General features: G+C 49.8%; 1 protein-coding gene across 1 annotated transcript in view; it reads left to right on the top strand.

Annotated features, from left to right (window-relative positions):
* LOC128723677 (RNA-binding protein Musashi homolog Rbp6) overlaps positions 1–27,272 on the top strand; it is a 247,011-nt gene that overhangs the window by 52,983 nt on the left and 166,756 nt on the right. The window contains exon 2 of the mRNA XM_053817439.1: positions 19,007–19,099. Within this exon, the coding sequence (XP_053673414.1) occupies positions 19,007–19,099 (93 nt within the window). The remainder of the gene's footprint in view (positions 1–19,006; positions 19,100–27,272) is intronic.

Raw genomic sequence — 27,272 nt, 5'->3', positions numbered from 1 at the left:
TTCGATGGGATATTTGTTATTTTTGCTACGAAGCTGCCTCTGATGGGCTGATGGGTATGAAGAACGTCAGCCCGAGATGCTGCGAGAGCCCATATGCCGCAACCCAGACATCCGGTTTGGGCACTTGCAAATCCCGGTCTTCGACCCAAGAAACTAGATCGAAATTGTTCCCAACGTTTCGCTCTTGCACCGATTGCCGATCGTAATTGGAAGTTGGGATTTTGGGAGGAGTACGTTAGGCAAATTGTTTTCCTCTCTCGTGGTCATGAGGTTCACCTAGGAAGGCAGCCGGAAACACTGACGGCTCGTGTAGCCACATGAAGCGGACTATGTGATTAGAAACACTGGCCTGTGGTAATGTTATGGAAAATGGTTGCCAAAAAGGGAAACCGGATCGCAGCACGAGGCAACATTGGGCCCGATTTTGGGTTGTAAAATTGAGCTATTTGAGCGGTTAGCCGAACAATCGGCAGGGGAGACCAGAATTTTACCATCGCACGCATGTTTTGAAAAGATTTACAGGCGGAATTGTCCTCATTTTGACGGCATTGTCATCGCTGCTTTCAGTAGACCATTCCAAGATGTATGCGTGCGTTTTCTCCATACAGTTGGTAACCATGGAAACGTGCTAAAACTTTTCAGACTATGCAATCGTACACGTTGATTCGCCCCGTACACTCTCTCACGTCTGTGATCAGTATTTTCCTCTATTAAAGCCTTTCGTTTACCTTGGCTTAGATTGCACGCCTTCATTTCACATCGACAAACGAACGGAAAGATAAACTTTTTCTCTCGTTGTTCCTCGATATGGCTCGAGAACAAACCCAACCAATGCCCCGCTCAGGCGCTTGAGTTTTCCGACGCGTGTTATTTCCTTTGAATAGCACCACCGTTTCGCCGCAAATCCCGAACGGATTGGGAACGGAGCTTAATACATTTGCTTAACCTCATTTATTACACATTCAAGTGCACCCGGCTTACGGCCGGCTATGCCATGGATCGCCCACCCCGTGTCGGCGTAATAACAGCGCCGACATCCGGTTCCGCTTTTCACCTCTCTTGTTTGTTCCGCAAGTAAACGCCCAGCACGAAAAGGGGTGATGCGGCGTTTCGGCGGGCTGCAAACGAGAAACGAGAATCTCTCTCACACAATAAAACTTATTTCGCCGCGCGCCCCGGCTTTGCTATGTTTTTTGCCCGGTTTTCCACGGGAGCCTTAAGACACCGGCGTAAGTAAGTCGGTTTTCACCAGCCGGCGGTGGCCGTAAAAATTTGCATAATGAGCCGACTTTTGGCTCATTCCGGTGCCACGAAAGCACCCGTCCGGGCTTGGTCCTTTTTTGCCTCGCCTAGCAAGATGGAACGGAAGATGGACGGCTGGTATGGGCGTTTAAGTGGTGAGGCAGGAGTGTGTTTAACTTTTTCGCAGGCCTTTTTGGCGACTAATATATTACAGGTGAACATACTGTCGCAGGCAGAGCTTTCCCACCGTGATTAACGCCCGAAATTCGGTTCCGCCACGGCGGCTCGTGTTTAATGATTTTTCCCTTCGTTTCATTCGAGAATGGCTCGCATTTCCTCGCAATGTGTTTGTTTCATTTGCATGCAGTCAAGGCTTGTTTCCTATAGGCCTATCGACCAGCACCCAGTAGCGGCGAAACTTTTCTGGCCGGCGCAAATCAGGCAGCAACTTTCTCGTTCCAAAAGCTAGGTGGTGATAGCCTTTTTTCCCCTGTTTGTTGCAATGTTGGCACAAAATTTTGGCAACCACATCGTGCTGAATTCGTGCTCGAGTTTTTTCGCTTGTTCCTACGCAAATACGAACCTTACCCAACTGCCGGCGGTTTCGCATTCGCGACCAGCGTTGAAGGATGTTGTTAGTGGGATGTTGCAAGCATGAATCCATACCGGAGGGCGTGTCTAAGATGATAAAATTTGATGCGAAGGTCCTACGAAAGCTCGCCACATGGCGTGGCTGGGCCACGGGAAAAGGATAGCCGGAGTCGGCTGTTCGTAGTATCTAGCCCGTCGTCAGGGTAGAGTGAGAGAAATTGAATAGCGAAAAATCGTAAGAGAAAGTGGAGAAAGGAGAGAGATTTTTAAAGATGGAGAGCATGCGTTGAGAATAAATTCTTCCAAATTCTAGCTTCAAAATTATGTTCAATTAATGCTCGAACACACTTTTCAGATAATGCTGCACTTCGAGCGCATTCTCTCGAAATGTTTAATGCAGCAGTTATTGTTGGCTAGCCGCTTAATCAAAGTACACCTGCAGTTCTTGTAAACATCATGCAGCGCATGAAATGAAAAAAGTACTGGATGAGGCAGTTTATCTGACTACTATGATGGTTAATTAAAAATGGCTTTCGAGTTTTCGGTGCAGAGCAGCTCTGAAGGTGCTTTTTTATCGCGTTTGCTTTTTCCAACCCATCCTTAAGCTCCTTGTTCGGTTTATTCCTCCTTCACTAGTGCGCTTAACACGGAACAAGTTAGAGTATTTAAAAAGGTATACATCCCGCGGAAAGAGTTAACTTCATCCGAGATAAAAAAAACCACTGATCAAGGAAGTGGCTGCGATCTTTGAATGGGGATCTTTTTTTTTGCACTTTATCTCTCTCTCTCACACATTTTCTCTCTAGTGCGCAAACCCCCCCACAAAGCCGGGGCACTTGTGGATTGTCGAGCGATAAGCCCGAAAACGGAGGAGAATAAATAAAAGTACGCCTCGTAGCGCGCTCCCGGGAGGAAAAGGATCCGGCTGTGTTGGCCCTTGGGAAAGGGACACGGGCCGTAATAGATGGGTGGTATTGTGCCGGAGAAAAAGTGCGCCCCATAAAGGAACTAAAAGCAGAAAAAGAAGCTAAGAGGTAAAAGAAACGAGCACTGTGAGTGAGTATGCGCGCTATGGCGAACGATGATGGCGGTTGATACAATGTCTTTTAATTTATCAAGTCGCAGCAAAAAGCATCATCCCGTCTTTGCGCTCGAGAATGCTCCGAGGGCTCCTCACCCGTATTCTAGGCTCCCCGTACCTGCCAAGGGGTGAGAAAATAATGATAGTATGCAAGGATGGCGGAAAAGAAGGAAGAAAAAAAAAGTTCCCCGACCCGTCCCATCCTTGCTGCCACCCACTTGAGCAAGCTGACGATGAATTTTGTGGTAAAAACTCGCCGACGAGCAGGAGCGGGAAAAAGGTGGTCGAAAAAATATGCTCAACTTTCTTGTGATCCTTCCCGCGGCACAAAAGGACCCGACGGGGGGAAAATGAACGGCTCCCGGGGTCTTTCCACATTGGGTCGTTATCATATTTTGAAGATCAGTAGCAGGACAGCAGCCGCAACCTTGCTCATCCACCGCGACCGCATGCTGCCCTAGCTACTCATTCCTCACCAGCACCGCTCATCGACGCCCGAGTACGGGAAACTTTCTTCTCTGGTGCGAACCAGAGCGGAAGGCTCAGCGCGCGCCAAGAATGACCGATTTGCACCAAAGCAGGGGAAAAGATTATTAAAAAGCAGCCGGTCCCGTCGAGGGAGTCTGGGAAAGCGTCCGTTGGCTCTCGGTTCTTTCTCGAGTCGCAACGCATTCCGTGCCGCGGGTTGACGCATCCCTGGTGGACGGCGTTGTATAAATTGAAGCGAAATCCTTACGGGTCTCTAATTGAATAACGAATCCATCCTACCCGAACCACTCGAGGTAACGCTTGAAGTTCGGTGCAGCGTGCATGGAGTGCGCTATCTAATCGAGGTCTTTGTTGTGGTGAAAATCCGGTACCAGGACGCAATTCCCGTTAGGTGAGAAATGCCGGCAGGATTTCAAGCCGTGGGGTGGAGTGTCAAATAATTTTTCTACTGATACGCCACGCAATAATCACCCCTTGGAGGATTGACCTGAGTGATGGATTTGTGCATCTGCAATCGTACTAAGCTCTTTTTAAAGTCGTTCATCTAGGTCTTGCAAAATGTGTTTGTTTAGCATTGTACTATAATGCAATTGCAAACAATTGGAACTAATGAATCTATTTTGCTTGCTTTTCTTTCTCATTCTAGGTAAGTTCCAAAGCATCACAGGATCCAAGTAATGGATTGCGTGAGTATTTATTATTGATGATTGATACCGCCTCGCATTTTCTACACGACTGTTTGCCGTAGACAACGCATGACAGCTACCGATCAATTATCCTGTTACCAAACAATCCTGTAACAAACAATCCATCTCTATCTACCTTATTTTCGATTGCATGCATTTTAGTTCATTCAGATATACCATCAAATAATTTTAAACTAATTTCCCATTTTCAATTAAATCAACCCACCCGGGAAGGGTAGAAAATCCATTTTTAATGCCACCTTCCTCCGATCGGTTTGCAAAGCGGGATTAGTGTGTGAACTGTCCGTCTTGACTCACCAGAAATCGTCAAAAGCGAATCCTTCGGTAAACCCTTTCCTCCGGAGGGCGGTTAATCCAACGTCAGCCTATTCGGGTCGGATGAAAACCCTCGTAAACCGGTACGGTGTCAGTAACGAGGCTCGCCGATTCTCTGACCCTGCTCGAGTACGTGTAAAATGATCCCTTCCACATGTAGAAAACCTCGGGCGAGGCCTTAAACTGCCTGTAGCGGTACCCAGCCGATCTGAAATCCACCCCTAGGGCTGCTCGGATCAGATTTTACTGCCATTTTTCGAGAGCTTTTAATATTTTCTAATTACAAACAGTATTAAAATCAGAATTTAAACAACATAATGAGAAACCTCACCAAAACGATGGCTCGTGGGCGGTGATGGTAAGCGGTAATGATGTGAGGAAACCCACGTTTTGCGAAAACCCGGAGACTAACCCGGCGACCGGTAGAGCGTGGTGTGTGTGTGTGACATGACGTGGTATTCGCCTCTTTTGATGAAATCGACAACCCAAACAGAGAAACTGAAAGAAGCCAGTGCTGTAAAATTTCGTTTTATTATGGCCAGCCGGCAACCGCGCGAGCTCTTTCTTATCTCTTCTTAACCGTTTGCGATCGGTTGGAAAGGGTTTTCCATCCGTCGTGTTGTCGTCACAAAGTGGCACCTTTCGAGCGGCTTTTCCTTTCCGCTCGATGGCTGTGACGTTCGTGACGCGGGTTGAATGTGATAACGATTTCACGCAGCCGGGTTCGTTCAAGGTCGTGTAAGGAATAACTGCTCGTAGCGGTTTTTCCGAGACAAAAATCAATGCGCTGTAGGCAAACAAGTTTCTCATCGCCCACCGGCTTATGCACTGTTTTCTTGCGCTTGCAGCTCATGATGCTCTACACGCAGTAATTCCGAGGGCTTCCGTTGCCCTGCTTTACGCTATTTCATCCACATTAGCGCGAATGCACGCTTCCAGCCGTCCATTTGCCTGATGAAGCCGACCTTCGCACCAACCCCCATCCAGCGCCCAGTAGCGGGACTTTTGTTCTCGGAAACAATAGTCATTCTTCGCCTCACTAACCCCCTGCTTCTACGCGCGTAAAGCTAGAGCGAACAGAATATCCTTCGCCTCGCCAGGAAAGCGTGTGCATGATAGGGAGGAAATTAAGGTACTGACTTCGGTCGTGTCTCAACACCCCCGTGACTACGGCGTGCTGCCTTCATGTTGGTTAAAGGTAGTTTGAGGCAGATCCCAGATCAGTTCGCCGCCGACAAGCCATGGGTGGTGCTCGCAAGGAACCAAGGCTCAGTTTAATAGACCGGCTGCTCGATGGCTGCTCATTGTGTTTAGGTATGCAAAATAACAATAGAGTCCCTCCCACTCGTACGCACACAGTCAGACAGACATTTTCATATCAGCTTTGCAAACGCACGCACTCACGCGCCAGGCGTTAGCGGTGGTTTGAGAAGGGAAAAACGATAACACCGCGAGATGAGTGAGCGAGCGAGAGACAATAAACAATGAAATATGATTTTTGCCGAGGAAAATTCAATTAGTTCCTGAGCGCGCGCGCGTCTACCGTGTACGTTCCGCTGAGCGAGATCTTCAAGGAAGCGGCAGCAGATCACTTGACAGGCCCAGGGTGAGACATTTTTCTTCCACACGGTTCGGTCGTGTGCATGTGTGCGTAAGCGAGAAAGGCAAGATGCGATGGGGTGGCATTTCGGAGTAAATTAAAATGAACCGCCCCCTCTACGCCGCGACGGAAGTGAAAGCTGGGAAAATTAATCTTAATGTATGGCTGTCGGGTAGCCGAGGCCCCACGTGTGGCTCGAACAGGACGAACGAAACGGAACCGGGACGGCTGCCACAAAACGTTGAAGAAACAATTAGTACCGGGCCGGGTGCGAAGGGATACCTGTAAGGGATGGGTCGGAAACGACCACGCTAATCAGCACTGCGAATGGAAGGCGGCACCATACGCGCGAACGTCGGGAAGCGTTGCAGCTGGCCAAACCGGGGCACTTCCGCTTTCATTTCCACGCCATATCCCAGTGTGTTCCGGCTTAGTAGCGCCGGGACACGTCGGAAACCACTGCCTCTCGATGAGCGACGTTCAGGTTTGGTGTGGTGGCGGAGCGAAGAAAGCATTTCGTTGTTAAACTGTCAGCCAGGGCTCACATGCGTAAGTTCCGCTTCCGGTGAAACCGAAGGTGGTAGCCGATCCATCTTCACGCGTCAGTGTGAATGGTAGCGCAAATGTGTGCTTTAAAATGCGTTCCCAAATCATTTGTATTTGTAGTAAGAGTAGAAGAATTCTTTTTACGGACGCGACTCACCCGTTTGAAAAGCATTTTCTTTGGAGTGGTGAGTAACAATTTGATGTGGAAACGATTTTAACATGCTACAAAACCGGGTTGAGCATGTTCGATCGTGATGTTATTTAAATAAGCCCGTATTATATTAATTTTAATGCCTCCGGGAGAGATGAAAATACTCCCCCAAAACAGAGAGCGTGTCAGAAAGTTAGATAAATAGTCATCAAAAGTTGCCTCGCTCAACACGTCGAACTCGCCGCATCGTTACGAAGGGTCCTTTCACCAAACAACCGGTCACTTGCTTAGCATGCCGTAATTAAAGTACTGCTGACCGAGCCACCTCCTTCACGCCACACAAACGGGTCGGTTCCCTTCCCTCCACGCCAATGTTGTTGGCACCTTTTCACGCAAGACAACGCAAGGGCGCGTTTTCTTTGCGCGACCGCGTGCTCGTACGCGAGACGCACCACTGCCTGGCCTGAGCACGGGGTTCATTTCGGGTGTATACACATTATGCTTGGCTAATATTTGCACAGAATTTATGTTTAATTTTATTTGCTTATGCAAAGCCTTCCCGGACTCGTTCACGGTGCGCGTTTATTTGCCACCGTCCATGCGCACCCCGCGCCCCGTTGGGTGGGAGGGTAGAAAATCAGAATGAATTGCCACGCCACCCTTGGCAGCGGGCGGTGCGTAGTAGGTACACACATACACACCGCCTGGGTGGGTTGTAATTTAGTGTTCTTTGTCGCGTTTCTCAGCCAGCCAACTTCTGCCGTCACGCGTGTTTTCTTGCCTTGCCAAAGCGCCGAGGAGCCGTTGTTTTTATGCGAAATAAATAATAGTAAATTTATGCTCAAATTACTCATCGTGATGAACACATTTGCGAAATTTCCGTTCACCATCCATCCGTCTCGATCAGAACCTTGGCGGAGAACCAAGCGCACCATACGCCACCACCTAGCGAAAAAGGGCACACGATTGAAGGGAAAAGGCGGCACCGAGCTTCTTCCGCCGTAAGTGGCATTAGGTGTGCGAAAGTGCTAAGACTTGTTCTAAAATATGCTGACTAAAGGACGAAGACGGTCCGGGCGCCATGCTCGGAAGTTGCCGCTGCCGGCCGTGTTGTGCAAGTGAAGTCGACGCTTCCTGCCCCGGCGTGTGGCGTTGAGATGCCTAAATTAATTTAATGTCGAGTGCGGTGTACTAGCAGTGATGGCGCCAAGACGGTGGATCCTTCCGGATGCAGTGCCGGAAGTGAGTGAACCTGCTTGTTTGCAACGCTGCCTGCAATGTACGTGTATACATTACCGAAAACGGAGCAGAGCAAGTTGGGAGGGCAAAACTGGCGAAAAAAAAACAACAAGAACACACACACACACACGCTCGTACACACATCACGTCAAGCCGTTATCCAAAGGCTAGAGCCACCGGAAGTTTCCCTTCATAGCGCCTCAACGCAGCTGTCCACGTGGTAAAGATACTGTCTGCGTGGCATCAAAGACACGAGCCAACGGGTGAAATCGAGGCCTGGTTTGGGAAGGATGGCAGAAGGAAGCCAAACGAAACAAGGACTCGACCGAAAGTCACACGAGGGAAAAGAAAACGGCCCATTCCGTCCGTGCGGAGGAGGATAAATGCCTAATCATGGTTTCATCCGCCAAAGGGCACCGCACGCAGAGAGCCCAAATCTCTCACGTATGATAGGCGATGACGTTCTATTGCCGCTTGTCACGACGTGCCATCACGGGCGCAGCACGCAACCTTTCCGGACACATCCTGGGCCCGGGCGAAGACGTCCGTGATGATGACGGTGATGATGATGTATTCGGAGATAATGACTCAATGCTCGAAGTGGCGCTCCCACAGGACCGTCCGCTCCCTTGGGGTATTTTGGCAGGACGAAGGAGAGTAGTGAAAAAATTAACAGACTTATGCGCACCCCAGGCCGTGGCGGATCAGATTGAAGTCTCTTAATGATGAACTGATTTCTCCTTAATCATGCCAATCGCCATCGCCATCGATGTGTGTCAAATTGGGGCAACGCAGGTTCTGGCAGGCTCTCTTCAACCATGGCCCCAAAACCGGGTCGTGCCGATCTTGAGCCCAACCACGCCTGACGGTTATGATATTCGCCTCACGTCATCGTCACCAAACACAGGGGGAGTTTTTCATCTGAAATGGAGCCACCACTGCCAGCGGCCGGTCCCGTCACTCGTCCGTTGGAAGGACACGTAATTATTTGACATTAAATTCATTTGAAATTTAAATATGTAACTCAGGCGCGAACATGACGCGAGCCGTGAAAATTTCCCTTCACGCTCCGGTGGTAGCGAATATTAACCGACCCGTAAGCCGGGCGCAAATGAGACGGAGCTGCGTTTAGAGCAGTGTTGAGGAGTCCGTACCGGTTAAGGGAAGAGAGAGCGAAAGGTAAGAGTGGGAGATCTATCCTTCGGCGCTACGTGTCAGAGGGATTTCGAAGCGAAGGGTAGCTGTTTGAGCGAAGGATACGAAGAATTCGCGGTGAGTCCGGGCGCTAGGTGGTAAGCATAGCGCGAGCTTTAGGATTAAAAAAAAAGTGAAACGATTCCAGTACACCACAATTTGTAAATGGCGTGTTTAAGTTACATATTAAAGTTAAAAGTGACATATTTCTAAACTCCAGTTCACGACCAAACTGCTGCTTACCATTAAATTCCGTTCACATTCTTTGGAATTTGGTTCTCGTTTCTTTGGAAATGATAATGGTAAGCCTATCACTGAATGTGCCTAAAATTCATAACGGAAAAGTCTGATTCTCACCATTAAATATACTTATCAATAAGTGAATCTGCCTTGTAACTGGACACCATTTTGTGTTCCCTCTAGGAGAGGAATTATGGAACCTCTTCCATGGTGCCATCAACGGTTCAGCACGTTTCTAATGAAATAAAATGGCTGCATTTCCACGCACCGCAGATTGCACTTTTGGAGCGTATCGAATAATCCAAACGCTTCAACCATTCATGCGACGAAATATGGCGATCCACTGCTTTCCAAAATCGCTCACCAGCCCCAATCGACCACGCATGCCGTTCATGCGGGGATTAGGCGAAATATGAACCAGCTCGAATATGAAGCCTGCACCGGCAGTTTCGACGTTCTGTTCTGGCTGGTTCCCTTTGGGTGGTGGAGCGCGTATCAAATCAAGCACCCACGCACTCGCGATAGCGGAATGTGGCTGCAGCTGCACGCACAAACGCGTTACTCCAGCGCCAGTGCTCAGTCCGGCGGAAAGGACATGTTGGCTGCATACTGCACTGAGTCAGGCCCAACCACCGATTTTGGTGCATAATTTATTTTTCGGCTACTCTGTTATTTCGGCAACCGCGAATGTCCATTCGTCAGCGCGGTCGCTTTGCCGGGGCCCGTGCGAGTGCCGGTGTTGAAATTTAAATTCAGATTTCCACTGGCGTGCAGGGCGTCACTAACCTGGCGACGATGATGACGATGATGCCGGTGATGGCAAACCTGGTGGGGGTGGCACACTGGGCGGAAATATGGCGCTGCACCGGCTGGGAATGCACTCGCGCACGCACGAGCGGGCCGGTGGGTGGGCCAATAAAAATCCTATATTGCAAATATCATGCATACATGCACGGCAGGCGGCGAGTGGCGCAAAACCGCGCAACGACACCACGTGCGAGAATGTTATTACGCGCCTCAGATGACGACCAGGGGAGGCGCGAGTGCGCGAAAGTACATTTTGGGGTGGCGAAGAAAGTGCGGCGAGATGTGATTGAGCGATGCCACGTTTATTGCGTCAGGACAGGACGCTCCGGGAGTGGGCTTTGCGTGGTCCACGTGGCTGGGGGCGTTCGTGCGCGGTCCCGTTTGCGGTTGCGTGGGCGCGCGGAATGCGCGGCCATCGTTCACCGCGGTTCCGTGGAATGAGATATTTTGTTATTTATTATTAGCGTTCACCGTATGAATTTTCATACAATTTCAATTTTGTTATGATTGGAAAATATGTTAATTTAAATATTTTATGCGCTACCGGTGTATATTTTATTTCCGCGCCCTACTGAGAGGGCCGGTGGTTGGTTCGATGTTTTTCTCCCTCCTTTCACGGCTCGACCATTCCGCACAACAGAGTACGTTCTATGCGTTCATGAGTACGAGTACCTGTTCTTTTTTTGTTTTGGTTGGTAAGATTTTTCACAAAACCCGGCTGGCAGCCTGAGTGACCGAAAGTGATGCAAACGCTTGCCCGGTTTTTCGTTTTTAGGCCAGCTGGTCTCGACAGTACAATCTGTTCATTCGTTCCTAGACCCGTTGCTACGCGTCTTTTTGTGCGCGCCGTGTTGGTGGATGGCTGCAACGGAAACACAATTCACCAGCCATCACCCTTCGAAAAGGAATGGGCAGCGAAAACGAACGCCAGTCAGTAGCACATTACGCATTCATTGTGCGATAATTTATTGATGAAATTTTCGATTTTTATACCGTTTTAACGGCCGGGAACCTGTTCGCGCTCGGGAAATAAACAAAATAGTCCTGTTCGGCTTTTGGGGAGGCAATTTTCCATCCCATCCCAAAACCGGTTTCCCATACACATCGGCTCACTCGTTTATCAGCTGCAGAGGGAGTGGGAAAATGCGTGATTGAAACTCTTTACCACACGCGGGGAAGCTTGGCTTTCTCCGAGCGAGCCGGGCACTCGGCTGGGTTGGTTTATTTATTAATATTTTTACGACACTGCCGTCGCGCCCTACATGTGCTGGAGCAAGGTGAGAGCGTATGTGTGTGCGCATAATTGAAGTCGAATTGCTTTGAGGAAAACGGTGCACCAAAGGGTCGTCGACGATCGGTCGCGGCCGAAAGTAGGCCGCCACGAGGGAGGAAATAAAAAATGCGAACTCAATCGCTTTCATCAAATTAACAAGCGGAAAATTGATACCGAGGGTGCAATTTGACCATGGCGAAATTATACGACCGATAGACCGAACCGAACGAGTTGCACCGGGCGGCATAATAAAGCATAAAAAATGCAACCACTTTTCCCGGGACGCCTGACGTTTTGCTGACGTGCGCTTCAAGCGGGATCGCGCGCGAATGTGTGCGTATGACAGTGCGGGTTTACCGGGAAAGTGGTAAATTTTTGTGACAAATAAAATCCGACCAAAGCGCTTCCGAAAGCTCGTCGGGTGAAAAGCATGAGTTTAATGATCTACATTAAAAATGGAGGCTTATGTGCTGTGGGTCCGAAGCACAGCTGACAGGATAGCATGGTCTGGAATAGCGAGACGTGATGCAAGCAAGTGCGGTGCGAGTGTTGCGTTCCTTGGCTTGATTTTTGCCATTGACTTTCACTCAAAAGACCGACCGAGAAGAGCCCACCACTCGAGAAGATGTAGCACGAAGGCTCCACTCCATTCTGTGCTGAAATGAACTTGAAGGCACTCTATCCCGAATGCGAACTGGGTGGCTTCGTTGAAAGTGAAAATCCGCACAATCAAGAACACTGGTGCACGTTCCGATCCCATCGCTTGTGAGGCGGGCACACTTCAGCACCGGGATGAATAGGCAGAACGAGCGGCAGAAATCGTAGCCTTTCCCGCCCGGCTTGGACCGCTGCCGAGCCGCTTGTAGGCAAAGGCTTCAAGGACCTTCTGTTCGGAGAGCAGGCTGAAGCAGCACCACCGAGAGCCCGAGCACACTAAAAACGGATTCTGTTTGGCGTCATTGGCAATTTTGTGCTCGGTGGGCTGCCATCGCCGCCGCACTCGAGTTTTCCGAACTACATTTTCCACGCTGCGAAGAATGCTACTGGTGTATGTGTGTGTTTCTTCACTTCAATCCACCGAGTGCCGAGTGCGGCTGGCCCTGAACCAGCCGTTACGCAGCTTGCTCCGAGCGAACTCCAAGACGGCGAAGACAGAAAAAACACAGCAGCGGGAGCAAAAATAAGATGAACGAACCCAAAAGCCCTCTCGGCTGCTAGTCCCGGGGTGTTTTCGCTTTATTTCATCATCCAAATCCCTAAGCACGGTATTATTATAAATACAAAATGATTTTCCACTCTTCGCTTTTCCAACGATGGGAATCTCGCCTTGGCGTTGTCGAGGGTACCTCGCGGGCTGCGTTCGCGGGAAAAGGCGCGTGATGAAGGTGGCCCTTTTCAAGGAGGAAGCCTGCTTTCTTTCGTCTGAATCCTTTCGAACGGTTTGTGCTCGTTCGTTCGCTGGTTTTTGTTTCCACTCGATACGCTTTTCTTAAAGCTTGTCGGATTTCCCGCGCCCACCGAGCGGACTGCCCGGGGGCGCATCACCAGCTGTGCGAGTGCTTGTTGCCGCGCCCTGGTGCGGTGAAATCCCACTTTTTCCATTCGAAATCCGCCCTTCTTCGGGACCGCCCGAAGCCCATCAATCCTCCAGCCTCTGGCGTTGGTTTCGCGTGCGATTCGATTTTTCATCTTCACCACCGTTGGTTTAATTTCGCTTTCCCGCTGTGGAGGCCGGTTTCCTTCGTTGCCCTTTTTTGTGTCAGTGGAAATCCGTTTCTTCATGCCTGTTGCCGGTCCATGGCAGCCCGCCTGGGAGGTACCCATCCGTTTTGTCACGTCCTGGTGCGGCTTTGCGAACGTGCTCGTGCCGATCCATGAGCCGCCATTAAGTATTCATAAAGATATTTTTAAATTATTATTTTTCAATTTTACCCTATATAAAAAATCGCATAACTATAAATATCCAATCCATCGGGGAGGCTTTCTTTCCTTTTTCCACTCTCACTCGATGCGACCCCGTTCGAACGGCTTTCGAGTGGGAATTGGTGGGACCGTTAAGGCTGAGCCCGAGCAGTGTTGCCCACGGACACGTTTTTCACCTTTCCACGAACACGATAAGACACCGTGCCGTCTTATCGATTGGAGGGGTGGTTGATTTTTGAGAGCTCCATTCGATCCACGCGGGCCTCGCGGGCTTTGTGGGAGTAAGCCTCAAAGGAAGAACGGCAGAATGAATAGAAAAGCAAAACGCTAATATCATTATTTATTATCGACACTTCGATTCAATTAACCCAATTCTAGTGCAAACGAAGGATCGTTAAGTAGAGAATAAAATAAATTTTCACTAGCCCAAGCTGGTGCCGAGTGGGAGTCCTGAGTCGAGTTGCTTGTAGCTGGCGCTAATTAAAGAGAGATGATGAAAAAACCCCTCCAAATTCGGCGCTAGGCCTATCAGTCTCTTTATTTAGCTCGCTTTAGCGTTCGATACATTTTCTGACAAAATTGTAATATGTGCTGTCTCTGACCACTCCAATATGGTGCCAGTTTTACATATCATTGCAGGCTTTTGTGCAAATTATGATTTGGAAAAGGCGACACTTTTTCTCGTGCATGTTACTGCAACGACCGTAACGTGGAGCCGTTGAAAGGGTCGCTCGGTGAGGGCGAGACGTGAACTTCGCCTCCGCCTGTCGACGGGTTCAAGCGTTGGCAATGAAAAACGGACTTTTCCCGTTCTGGCAAGTGCGATGCGAAACGAGCACACGGTTTCATTTCGTTAGCCCGGTCCCCTAGTCGATGCCACATGCTGCACATGCTTAAGAGAAAGCCCACAAGCGGATGATCCTGCTGTCGTGGGCAAAACCACGCCGGCAGAAACATTCACACTCCTTCGCATGCAGTTCACGTACTCCGGAGGCAGCGCCTTGTCAGTACACAACTATTTCACCATACATATGTAAATGGAAGCTATGCCTCGGTGCTTCTCGCTTTGGTCGTCTTCCTGCGCCTGGTGGTAGATTTGCTTGCATTTCCCGGCTTTTCTTTGGCCCTTTTTTTAGGGCCCTTTCGTTTGTGTGTTTCCAGTGCTTTGTAGTAGCTTCTCACCATTCACGGTACTTCTGGCACAGCCACTTTGGCTTCCAAAGCCTGGTGTTGTCCTGTGCGGTTTGGGGAATAAAATTTGATCCTTTAGCCGCTGAGGTGACTGCACGCGCTCCAAGTGTTGGAGAAAAAGAAACCCGTGCGTATCCAACCGCTCTTATTGGCTGCATTCCGGCTGGGTCAAGTTTTGGTTTCACTTACGCCAAAATCCTTTCCTGGACCACTCGACGGGCCCTGCTGGCCATGTGCTCGTCCCGGCAGCACTTTGAAATTGGATTGTTTGTTGCTTCGAAACTTTACCTCTTTTTCGTCTCGGAGGATGATGCCGAACCTGGAACCCGGGTTCGGACAGGAGAGAGTGTATGCGATCAAAATGCTGCGTTTGAAAGTTTGCTCGAATTTCGTCCCTAAAGACCCTCTCGACGCCATCGGGCTTACATTTCACACTCAGCGCACGTTCTCGACCGAGCCGCATCCTACTGTCCTGTTCGTTACCGTATGCAAATCTCGCGCAACGCCCAGGAGTCTCATCGAATCCTGCGACTTGCGGCGAACCCACCTCTGGAGACGAAGCTTGGCCGGAACCCAAAACCGATGGGTCGGTTGATTCGAAAGGGCAGCAACAAAAAAGGGCCAACATCCAGCATGGTCCTACGAAAGCATCGAGGATTTGGTATTAGTGTAGGTGCGTGTGTGTGTGTGTGTGTTTTCGAGAGGAAGTTTGATATTGATTTAAGGCGAAAAGTCGAATCGAAGATGCATGGCAGATGGCGTCGTGGTAGTCCAGCAGAATGGCAAATTGATTTGAATTTCTTCCCAATGGCGATACCAAAGTGGAAGTGGCCCAAATTCAGTGTAATTGTCACATCCCCCCGACGTCGAATAGCCTTCGTTTCGAGCAACTTCCGGTGCGGACCGTGGGGGTTGAAAAATCACGGCACTCTGGCCGCTCCTGCTGGCAGGTTGGTTTTCCGCGAAATCGTTCCCAACGCCCGCGAAAGTACGCTGCGATAAGCCCGGCTATCCTATTCCGCTCACGTTCGTGCACGCGGAATGGAATTAAAATTAAATTACATTTTAAAAATCTTCCCTGCTCGCTCACTGCGCCCTTTGCGGATCTGGCGTTTGCTTAAGCAACGCTCTCCGGTGCCGGGAAATGTCCAGAAAAGCACAGGCTCCGTTTCACGCCGTTCGTGGCATTTGCGTTGGAAATGGAGTTTGAAAGTTTGTTAGAAGGACGATTTAGAAAACTTTCTCAGCTATATTTGTAAGTCGTGTCGTTTAGCACATAAAGAGACAAAAAACCGGGCCACTTGAAAAGGACACCACACCAAACGAGCTGTGATTTCCATTAGGTAAAACACCAGTCAATTCGGTCCATCACTCTAAGGAGCAGCAATCTAATTGACCAATCTTGTCCTGCCACAAATGTCAAGCAATGCACGACACGATCGGTTCCCCACGGGCACCACCAGGCGTTTTGAGCGAATAGGTGCAACGAGTATTGTGGGCAAGCGTGATGTAAAATTCATTCGGTAATCACGCATAGCCATTTTGCATCCTTAGGGGGCCTCGGTGGCGCGCCATTTTGTCAATCAGCTCCACTAATTCGCCCTCCCAGGAGTCCCATATCATCCCAGGAGCGATGGGTGGTAGAAGTGAAAGCCTATTATTCTCTCATTCTCTCTTCCTTTCCCTTACTCAAGGGAATCGGGCGTTTCCGTGTCCACTTTCGGTCGATTTGGGCCGGAAGATGGACCGACACAGCTGATTACTTGTCTGTTTTAATAAAATAATGCGATAATAAAGTAATGAATTAATCAAACATGGAATTGAATTTCGCGCTCCTCGGCGACGCTCGGTCCGGGCCTGCGGGCACCAGAACGCGAGCAAGACTCGATAATTGCTAAGGTGATAGCCGGGAGCAATTTGCCAATTGATCCACGCGAGAATTTACCATTCACTCGTTACGCCCGTTGTTCGGGTGTTCCCTTTTTGGCGCGTGGGCTGGCTCTTAGCCTCCGGTGGCGTCAATTACGCGGACCATCGCCCCTGGCGGGTCGGCCTCGAACTCGCGGCTCGGTGGCGGCTCAAGGAACCAAATTTAATTACCATCTACGAGATGGAAGCGCACTCTCGATGGCCCATGAGTGCACACTCCACTGGGAGCTTTCCATGGCACAAGGGTGTACGTGTGTGGAAACGAGCGTCCATCACGCCATCACGATGGCCACTCCCCGAGGGAGTCGCTTCGTGGGTGGGTTGATTGAAAATTGCTCTCCTGACTTCATTTACTAACAGCGTTTGTCGCGCTCGTTTGTGATTAGCAGGTGTCAAACATGGCCGCTCGGGGTAATGTTTAATCAGCGGAGCTCCTCAGCGGTATTAATTGTGTAAGAGCAAGCGACTCAATTGAACTGGTTTTGGTGAAGCTTTTTGATTCGTATGATTCAAACAATTCAAGCGAGTGTGTAGGGAAAAGTAAAACTAATCGAGCTCTCAGGAGTATGTCTTCTAATGCGTAAGTATGGCTCCTGTGCGATGACGGTTCGTGTTTCTACACCGTGGCGAATAAATCATCAAAAGCCATCCCAATCCTTTGTTTCCGTATGACGTACTGGTCGTTGAATGGTGGTGCGAAATGGCACACGTGTTTTTATCGATTCTCTCAACGGCACGTCGCCCTTTGGTGGTGTAACGTCAACGCGGCAAAACTCCCGGACCTGAACGCTGAAGGGTGTCTGGTAGTCGAGAGTTCATGGCCGATGTTGTTCTTTCACCTCTGTGCACCCGACGCCCGGTGTCGCGGATGGGTTCGTTGGCGAGTGGCGTCAAGAACATCTGTTCTGCCGCCTAGCAGATATGCATGAAGCGAAGGTTCTCACTATGAGTGGTGGAAATTTGTAGATGAATTATTCAAACTTCTCGCTACGAACGGCCCTTACCCTTAGGAGGCGAATGGTTGTGGGAAAACGGGGAGAAGCCACATTTCTATAGTGGTAATTTCGTCCGTAAAGCTCACACTTCCATTGATTGGTGTTGCAGGCCTCGCCACTTTTCACTGGCAAGCCACCCAAAGTATAAGGTTTTTTCGCACTCGCCATCATTTCAGCGTTCAGCGTTAACGTTTATTTGATGGGTCGCTTTCCAAGCTAAGCGGTGCCCTACCGCTTCGCTATAAATTATTATTGACAGAGCGTAAGGAGTTTCATTCGCATCTAGCTCTGGTTCGCTTCCTTTTCTCTCTCGAGATTATTTCCCAGCAATTGTGACTAGCTCCGGTCCATGGAATAGTCGCTGTTTGCGACATAAAACTTTTTACTACATTTTCCGTCCTCGACGAGGAGGTGCGGTGTGACTAACAAGTGTGAAATAAAACGCCTTTTCCCGATTCAGCTTCCGGTACGGATAGTGGAAAATTCTTTCCATCTTCCGTCCGGCCATCAGCAGCCAGATCGTCTAGTCCAAAAAGGAGGTGGGCCGTCGGCAATTCGCAGCGCCAAGAACCACGTGTGGCGCTGAACGTTTCCTGAGCGGAAGGCATTCATTTTGGATGAATTCCCCATTTTTCCCACCCGAAATTCGGTCCATTCCGGTTCGATTCGTGCTCTTGGGCGTACGGGGATTGGTGGCGTTTTTTCTCTTGCTTTGCTTTCTTTCCTTTTTACTCTCTCTTTTGTTCTGATCGGTCGCTTTCAGCTGGCTCCACTCGACCGAGGCAAGAAGGCTTGTGAATGCGGCCAGCTTGCCTTGCCATTTAGCGATGAAAGGTTTCGCTTTCTTCCGCCGGAGACACATCCCCAACGGAATCGGGCAAATCGAATCGGCTAGCCATCGAGGCATGCCAGCGGGCTTTTCTTTCGCTATCGCCCGTAAAGTGGTTTGGTTGCTGCCACCACATTCCGTCGTCTATCTGTCACGATTGTTCAATAAAAATATGTTTTGTATTTATATGCTTCGACCGGGTTTTATGGGCCCAGTGCAATTGAAGATAATTTATAATCATCCCCAAAGCCTTTAACCATCTTTCTCTGGCATTCCGGTGGCGCTTCCCTTCGCGCATGAGGACATAAATAACTTTCGGGCAAATAGACATCTTCACGGGTGAGGTTCGGTCGATTGGATTTCGGTTGGAATGTGCCACCGGCGGGACGTGATCGAGTGTGCGCGTGAATGTGTATGTGTGAGAAAGAACTTCGAAAGGAGCAGCAAGGAAAAACCGCTGCCCTCTGCATTTAACGTTCCCAATCATTTAGTGACCAGCAATCGTACCGTATTTCACCATCACGCCCGGCATTAGCCTTTATTTCTTGCTTTCCACGATCCCGATGTAGGACCGAAGCATTCACCCGCTTTGATGCGGTTCCTTGCGACCATTTCAATTAATGCAGCGTCTCGCTTGGCTCTATTTTTCCTGGCTCTTCCACAGATGGTGACGAGAACGAAGAAAATATTCGTGGGAGGACTGTCGGCGCCAACCACGCTGGAGGATGTTAAAAGCTACTTCGAACAATTTGGACCGGTAAGTTTGCGTCCCTGGATAGATGTTGCGTTGTTTCTTCTAGCACTCCGTATGAATGAAGGCTTTTCCTAGCTCACAAACTGCCCGAACATACCCCCGGTATCCGGTGTCAGTTCGAGTGAATCCTTTTCTTTAGTTTTTTTCTTTTTTGTGCCCCCAAAACTTTTCCACTTAAGTTTTAGTGCGGTTTTAAACTCCGCCCAGTGGGCGCCAGCGCTGGGTATTTGTTGTTTTCCGCGGGCTATCGGGCCTCTGTCGGTGGATCCTACTCTCACCTACCGGGATGGAAGGATGGAAACATTAGATTGGATAATTGCATTCCTTTTGCCTGTCTCCTGGGAGCGGAATCCCAGCTCGTTGGCACATTTGTGCTTCTCGCTTTCTCGCGGAGAGACTCGTCGGCCACAAGAGATCGTAATCATTATGATCATCATCAAGCGACTCTCCACCTGGAGCATTACACGGGTAGTGATCAGGAAGTGAACACAAGCAGCAACTACAGCAACAACAACAAATGGAAGCCAAACAGTTGGTTGACATAATCCAGCCGACGGGAAGTTTGTAGCGTTCGTGTTTTCCGACATTTTTTCTCACCGCTGGGATGACGAGAGAGAAAAGCGGAAACCTAAAACCCGAGCAGGGAGGATGAGCAACAAAAAAAGTCCTTCCCGCCCGGTGCATTCCCGTGGCCGATTGGCGAAGTTAGCATTTATCCAATTGTCCAAACAAATTCCCTAAAGCCATTTTAAGTTTCTCTTTGCCAGGCACTTCGCGGCGCAACCAGCGCCGTCGGAAACCCGAGAGGCGCTGTCCCGTGCGCGCCAAGGGCCCGGGGAAAAGTCAGAAAAGTTAGTCATGCTTCGAGAGACCCCGACACGGCGCTGACCGTGTGGCTTTATTTCATTTTCACTTTTCCACGGTTCACTCGCCCCACAACGGTGGCCGCAGCCGGGAAGCTCATTTCACCACACATTACGCCCGAAGGCTGTTTTCCGCCTTCACACCTTGGCAGCCGGTGCGACCTCTCGCTCCGGCGGACCGCGGGCTTTTTATACTGTTTCTCGTGCCGATCGTTCACTTTCGCTCCCACCGCACTTGCAGGTGCGAAAACTAGAAGGACACCGCTCGGTGTTGGTCGCACCTTCCTACCGGAAAGGCGAAAGGAGCAAAGATAAACACAAAGTCGAACGTGAACGACCACAGCAAGCGCTTACGGTCGCACCGGGACGTGGGACTTGGTGGAAAGACGGTAAGAGGGAGGATAAAAAGGAAAACAAATTAAACAACCCGGAAAAGTCATATCTCGCTCAGATCGCACAGCCCCAGGCACTGAGGCTTCCTGAGGGAGGCTTTCCGCGGGTGTCAAAGTGCGGAAAATGGCTAATAGCGTTTTGAGGAAACTAAAATTAAATTCATATCAGTTGGGCAAGTTTTTCGGTTCTGCTTCGTGACCGATTAAGAGCCGGTGCAGGTTAATCCACTGGGCAGAGGGCACCAGTTTCAGGATGGCGAACCGCCATCGTGGAAGCCAATTTCCCGCGGTGGTTCAACTAATTTGCTAAAAACGGATCGTCCTGGAGCTCGTTTGGAACAACTTTTCGTGTGCTTTTTCTTTGTGGCTGAGATTTTCGCCTACCCAGTCAAAGCGTATACGCAGACGTCTCATGCCGAGGTCGCATGGAAAAATCAACCGCCTCAGCTTAGCTCCGTGCCAATCCGTCTGCCAATAAGGATCGCTGCTGCTGCTTTTGTTGTTGTTGTTGTGTGTGTCTCACTGCTATGTCAAAGGCTTTCAAGCAACAGCAACCGGCAGCAAAAGAGACGAAGGCGCACCGTTGTGCAACAAACCGAAACGATGAAATGTCCCCTGATTGCCGCGCGATTGCACTAAATCCGCCGGCATGCATTCCGGAATCCTGGCACGCACATTGAGCAGCTGATGCCGAGCAAGCGAGTGCGCCATAATATTGCACCGCCTGTCAAGCGCAATCGAACGAAAAATACTATACCTCTTGCGTCGGTGTTGCTGGGGGAGTTTTTTGCTTGGGCGCGGAAAGGAGACACTCGGGAAAACCCGGGATTTCCACCCGTAGACAATGGCCGTCGTGCAAAACACTTGTTAGTCAGCGCGCTCTCGAATGTCTATTGATCCTCGGGTTGTTGTTTGCCCAGTCTGCACATGTTTATTTGTTCGTTCACTCGAACTCAAGCCCACCTCGTGGCCCCACCGGGATTCCCTACACCTAGCTCGGGGATCATCAGCAGCTGCACCAGCGGCACCGACGAGGACTCAGGAAAGCCCCTGAAAAGGAGCCAATCGAACAAGCGGACGAGCCACACAAGTGGAGTGAGCGAAAAAAAAGGCTTCAACCCGAGCTAAATCGCACCCAACCAGCGGGAGAAACCGTCTAACCAACTGCACTGGTGCACGTGCGCTGGATAGAGCGACACATTTCCACGACCACCAGCGTGAAACCCGCTCCAACAAGCGCAGCGGAATTTGAACAATTTCCCATCACAATAACCAACTTTTCCTGCCCCTTTCTCAGTTTGCCCCCGATGCCTGGTTGCCAAATCGCATTCCGAACACGCTGGCCGTGGCTTTGGTTCGATCAGGGCGGCGGTGGCGTCTTCATCGGCGACGTCAGGGCTGCGGGACGACGTGCTCGTTTGCTGGGATTAAATTCATGTGCAATTGATTTTCTCAATTTACACTCTATTTATCGCCCGCCTTTCTCCATCGCTGCGAGGTTCGAATGGTTCGAGTTTGGCTCCGTTTTCCGCAGCAATGCCGCCCACAAATGGGCAATGTTCCCGGATTCGGCTCCCAGTGCCCGTGAATAGGGGTTGCTTTTCGCGCGGGCCTGGAAGTTAGACGGGCTGTACGGGTGCGGACTTCTGCGAGAAAGTAAAATCCTTTCAATATATGCGTTCGTATGGTGCGCAAGTGCATCGTCTTCTATCCGCCCGTTCGATGGATTTTCCCATCCCTGTTACCCTTCGAGGGTGCTTTTGCTAGGTCGGCACGGAGCAGCTTTTCATTCGGGCGAATGGACGGATCGGTTCCAGCTGCTGGAGCGCTCGGCTTTTCCCGGGCTGCGGGTACCCTCGATCACCATTACCATCATCATCGCCATCGTCGTCATCATCGACGTCTTTTTGGTGTGAGGCTTCGGAAATGCAGAAACGGGCCCTTCGAAAGCACGCGCATTAGCTGCGAAAATCGTGCACCCGAGAGAAACCACCGTGTCTAGCGCGAGGTGAAGGCAGGTCTGGAATTGTCGTACGAATTTATAGCGGTTTCCCATTAGATGGCCGGATAAAGGCTCCTTCCCGTTCGGCTTGAAAGGCCCCTTTCCACGGCCTGACGAGGTCGCTTGGGCACGGACCGAGACGAATGGATTTATTCATGTGTGGGCGAAAGCAAAATAAAAACCCAAGCCAAACTAAGGAAGCGTAATTTCTCGGTTTCCACATGCACAAAACGCACGCGCTTGGGTGAGTGGTTAGCATTGAAAGCTAGCCGGGTCTAGATTTAATCACCCGCGCAGCAGGGTTGGTTTCATCCACCGGATGTAAGCGTTGTGTTGCAAGAAAAACTGCATTTCCAAGACTCATTAATTAAATCTGATGCCACGCTCGGCTGCCGGCTCGGAAACCGTGTCGATGCGGAACGATGCGAAGTTTGCCTCCGACAACCACTTGAGATGCAAATCGAGCAGCATCTCACCGAGCGACGCGCTCAAGTGGTTTGCGTTCGAGTTGGTGTGTGGGTGTTTTTCTTTTTTCGCTCATCATCCGCGCTCGAATGCGATGATTTATGGCAACCGGCGAGACCGATTGAGGATGCTTGATTTCTTATCCTGGAATGGGCACGCCGGTTGATGGTGGCAAAAGCTAATTTGAAAAGCAAAGCAAGAACGAACGTCACTTGGTGTAACGGAAACGTAAAAACCAAACCACAGCGCCACGATTTGCATGTCGAAATTGTCTTTCAACAGGCACCAAAAGCCACCCACTTGGGGTGGGAAAACAACAAGATATAACAACGACTTGGACGAGGCACGATGGCGTCTAATATCGAATTCCACACGCACCGCATTATAAACACACAAGCATAACGCTGGCAGCACGAGTCGCTCCATGAATTTCGCCGGCCCTAGCATGAGCAGTGCCATTTTGCCATCCCCCATGCGCGGTGTCAAATCACCCGGCGTTATAGCACCACGAAATGGGCGCACTTCTCATTGCGATGGCTCCCACCCATTTGGCATTTTCCAGCGGCGGCACACATGCGTCCTTTGTTTTATTTGATTTTTTCCTCTCCTCGGCGCTTTCAGTTACCCTGTCGTACGATAATGTGTGAAATAATTGCAACGATTTGCGTTTTTCCATCCACTCCTCGTACAAGTACAAGGTCCTTGTTCCATTCAACAACTCGAAGTAACAAGTTTTTCTCGGCTCCCGGCTGAAATCTTACAATCCCTCGGAACGCAAACTCAGCGTTCGGCGGGATCCGTTTGTCGGTAGTTTGCTCTTTCTTCCGTGCCGTTTGCTTCCTTTTTATTGGCCCTCGTGCGAACAACCGGCAGGAGTGTTCCGTCGTGTGCAAAACGGCACCGACAAGCTTCCTGCCCTAGCAAGGCGTAACATCGTCCAAGCGCTTCAAGGGATTCTCGAAGCGCTACGAACGCTCGCCTGAGCAGAAGAAAAGTCATATGCAATACAAAACTCCCACTCCGCGTACACATATGCATAGTCCGTGCTGCTACGCACCAGACAAACATTGTACCGACGCCATTTCAACCACCCGCAGGACCTTTTCTCTACCTTCCTTTCCTGTCGCTCTTGCGCTTCGACGAACGGCGCCCTTTCGCCACCGGACGCTGGACGTCGAACCGGGTGTAGTTTCTTATTTTATTTTATTGAATCATTTTATTTGCATATATTATTGCACATTTGCGTCATGCCAGATATGAGCGAGGATACTCCAGACAGCGAGGTTGGTATTGCGATTTGCCTCGCTTTCTCGTGACCACCGACACCCGGTTCCGGGCCCGGTGGAAACTATTTGCAATGATTTCCCTGCCGCTATCGTTCAGGTCGTTCATGTGCAGTTACGTACGGTACTAGGGGTTCTGCGTTCTACATTGCCGTATATTGCCGTGGGGTGCAGAGTGGCTCAAATGCGACCCACTCTCCTTCACTCGATCTCTCTCTCACTCTCTCTTCGCTTCGATGCTTGGTGGTGGAAAGTTCAAACTTCCGCACGAACGGAACAAAGCGAAACAAGCGGTGGTATCGCTCCCGCGTCTTGGGAGGATGAGTGTCCTTGCTCCTTGAGCGATGTCTGCACAGTTGCGGGCAGCAGTGTTACGCCTCGCAACGTAGCGACCACTGTTTTATTGCCACTTGATACATTCGTTTGATGGTGTCGTATGGTTTTCGATGGGCAACGCTTCCGAACCGAGGGCGGGTTTTTGAAATCAATTTTTATGGCATAATTTTTGCTCGCCTGCCCCATCCGGGAGGGTAGCGTCTGATTTTGTGCGTCCCCTGGTGCTGGTGGTGATCTTGCGATCCCGTGAAAGCTCCCACTTCAGTCTTTACGATGACGACGCGCGCTTTACGATGCACGGCTGCCTGCTTGGAAGCGGAATGGGCATAGGTTTACGGGCCGAGAAAATTGATAACCGATGGTAAAGCTATCAGGAAAAGCGGGACAAAAAGAACGCGTGAGTCACAAAGAAGCATTACGCACGGGTTTTGTGCTGAGTGTAAAATGGGAAGCAAATTGCGTTTTTTGAAGTGAACTTAATGATAAAAATGTCAAGAATTGACGCCCGATGATGAGGCGAATAATCAATGCCAACATTTACTCGTTACTGCACGAAATATTTTCCGCTTTGTATAATTTCATCTCTAAACCATAACGTATCAAAAATTTATCCTGCACAATTGTTTCGCGCTAGTCTCCTTCAATAGAGAAAATTGAGAGAAAGTAATAACGAAGGATTTAGCTCAACGATGGTACTGGATCCGAGATCGACTTCGTTTCCGGTGCAAAGCTGCAAATGCTCCTGAAACTGCAAGCCCAACGGCACGGGAAACAAAATCCTTTATCCATACAAAATCGACGCGCGGTGGTTCGATTTCTGCGCGAAAGTGCGATCGCGCGGTGCATGACGACTATTTCATTTGGATTTTCGACCAAATTGCACGCGATGGTCAAATATTGGTTTTCCACCCATTTTTGCCAGACGCCTTCCGGGCGCAGCGCGCTTTGCCAACCGGCAACCCCTGAACGAAGTACCGGAAATCCGACCATCTGATAAGCGTCTCAAAAAGCTAGCCTCCCTGTAAAAGGCAGGCCAGAAGGCGAGTGAAACCGATAAATGGTATTAGCCTGCCCTTGTTTTTGCACTCTCTTTCTCTTTCTCGCTCTCTGTGCCTCGTTTCATTCGTTCATGAAGCATCTGCCCGTCCATTCGGGCCGTCAGCTGCGAAACTGCGGCCGACGGTTTCCACCGCTTCGCCGGATTACGAGATGCACACAAGGATTCCCGGGTTTTTGCGCCATCATTGCCGATTTCGGTAGCGGTTTTTGTTCGATTTGTTTTCCCTCCATTGTATCGATGGCTGTGGCTGAAGGGCGGCGGCTTGAAGTAAGGGGTAAAAAAGTTACATTACACAATTGAAACCTCCGCTAATCTGTGGACACTCTCGTCCTGGCGAGATGCGACGGGATGGATGGAAATGCACCAGACGCCAGTGGCTATTCGGTGAATTCGAATTAAAAATCAATATTTGAACTACAGGATAATTGATTCGGAGCGACTTACGGTTTGGATAAGATAGACCGAAGCTCTTGGTTGATTAAATTTCCCCAATGGATTCCGACGGATTAAAGCCAATAGAATCCAGCATCTCGTACCCAGGTCCTGATGCATCATAAAAATATTGGCTGTGGCATTTATTCTAAAACTACTATTTGAGTGATTTTCATGTGCATTCTCTCAAAGCATACTGCACATTAGCCCTATATTGATTCCTCTAAACCGTGATAAAATCACCATTTGAATGTTTCATCCTCGGAAATATAGCCCGTGTTCACTTTCATTCAGAAGTGCCGTTATCAAAACAGTACCAGCGACCGGGTTGCGGAATTCGGACAACATTCTATTTCGCACTTGACCGAAGGTCCAGTGGACTACAATGGCGGATTAGCATTTGACGGGTGAGCGAACGTTCTTTGCGGCTTTTCGAAAGCCATCGTCAATCGCTTCGCCAGCTTTGGCTTGAGAGCTCGACCTCAAACCCCTAGCATTTGCAACTCGTTTCCTGTGCGCTGGGCAATTAGCTGCACCAGATAGGGAAACGGAAAAGCGAGATGAGGGTTTGTGGGATTTTTTGCTTCGCGCTCTCCACAAGCTATTCTGCAGAACAGCACACGGCATGCGAGACCCGCGCTGGTGGTAGCAGAAGTAAAAATAAACGCTGACCACTTGAGGCGAGCTCATGAATCCCGATGTCAACCTCGCACGGGCCAGGATGGTCCGGTCTCGGCTCCAGGACTCTGGAGCTGAGGCCACCGGTAGTGACGCACCGCACAAAGCGGAAACGAAGAGAGTTAACCAACCAAGATTAAAAGCTCAAGCTCTTCTGCCACCTATGCGAGGGTTTGCGAGGTCGGGAGCCATCGCCGCGTTAGAGGCTACAACAAACGGTAAAAAAGGAGCAAAAACACACAGCGACGTTCGCATGCGTTGTTCGGGGTTGTTTTAAAGTACGAGAGGGTACGCTTCAAACGAACGTAAGCCCCACCGACTGGCACATAAATAAGACTGTTTAAAAATTCATAAAGCATCCTCGGGTTTTGAATTTTTACCCACCGACCAAAGGCGGGGGTTGACAATATACGTCGGGTCGTCGTACGTTTGCCTCCGCTACCAGTGTACTACCGAAGGCATAAAGAGAATAGCACAAGAGGTGGTTAAATTAAACCGACTTTTAAAAAGGAGATAAAGAGACGGGTGCTTTAAGTGATTGGTGAGAATAAACGTATGCCGTTGAGCTGTCGGGCGAATGATATATATATTATGAATGTCCTACGGCACGTCCTTTCGAACCGATTCTGGTGATATTCGGTAAAGCAAATTTTCGGAAAGTAACG

The sequence above is a fragment of the Anopheles nili genome, chromosome 3 (assembly GCF_943737925.1).
Source record: "Anopheles nili chromosome 3, idAnoNiliSN_F5_01, whole genome shotgun sequence".
NCBI lineage: Eukaryota > Metazoa > Arthropoda > Insecta > Diptera > Culicidae > Anopheles > Anopheles nili.
This window is presented reverse-complemented; position numbering and strand designations above follow the sequence as displayed.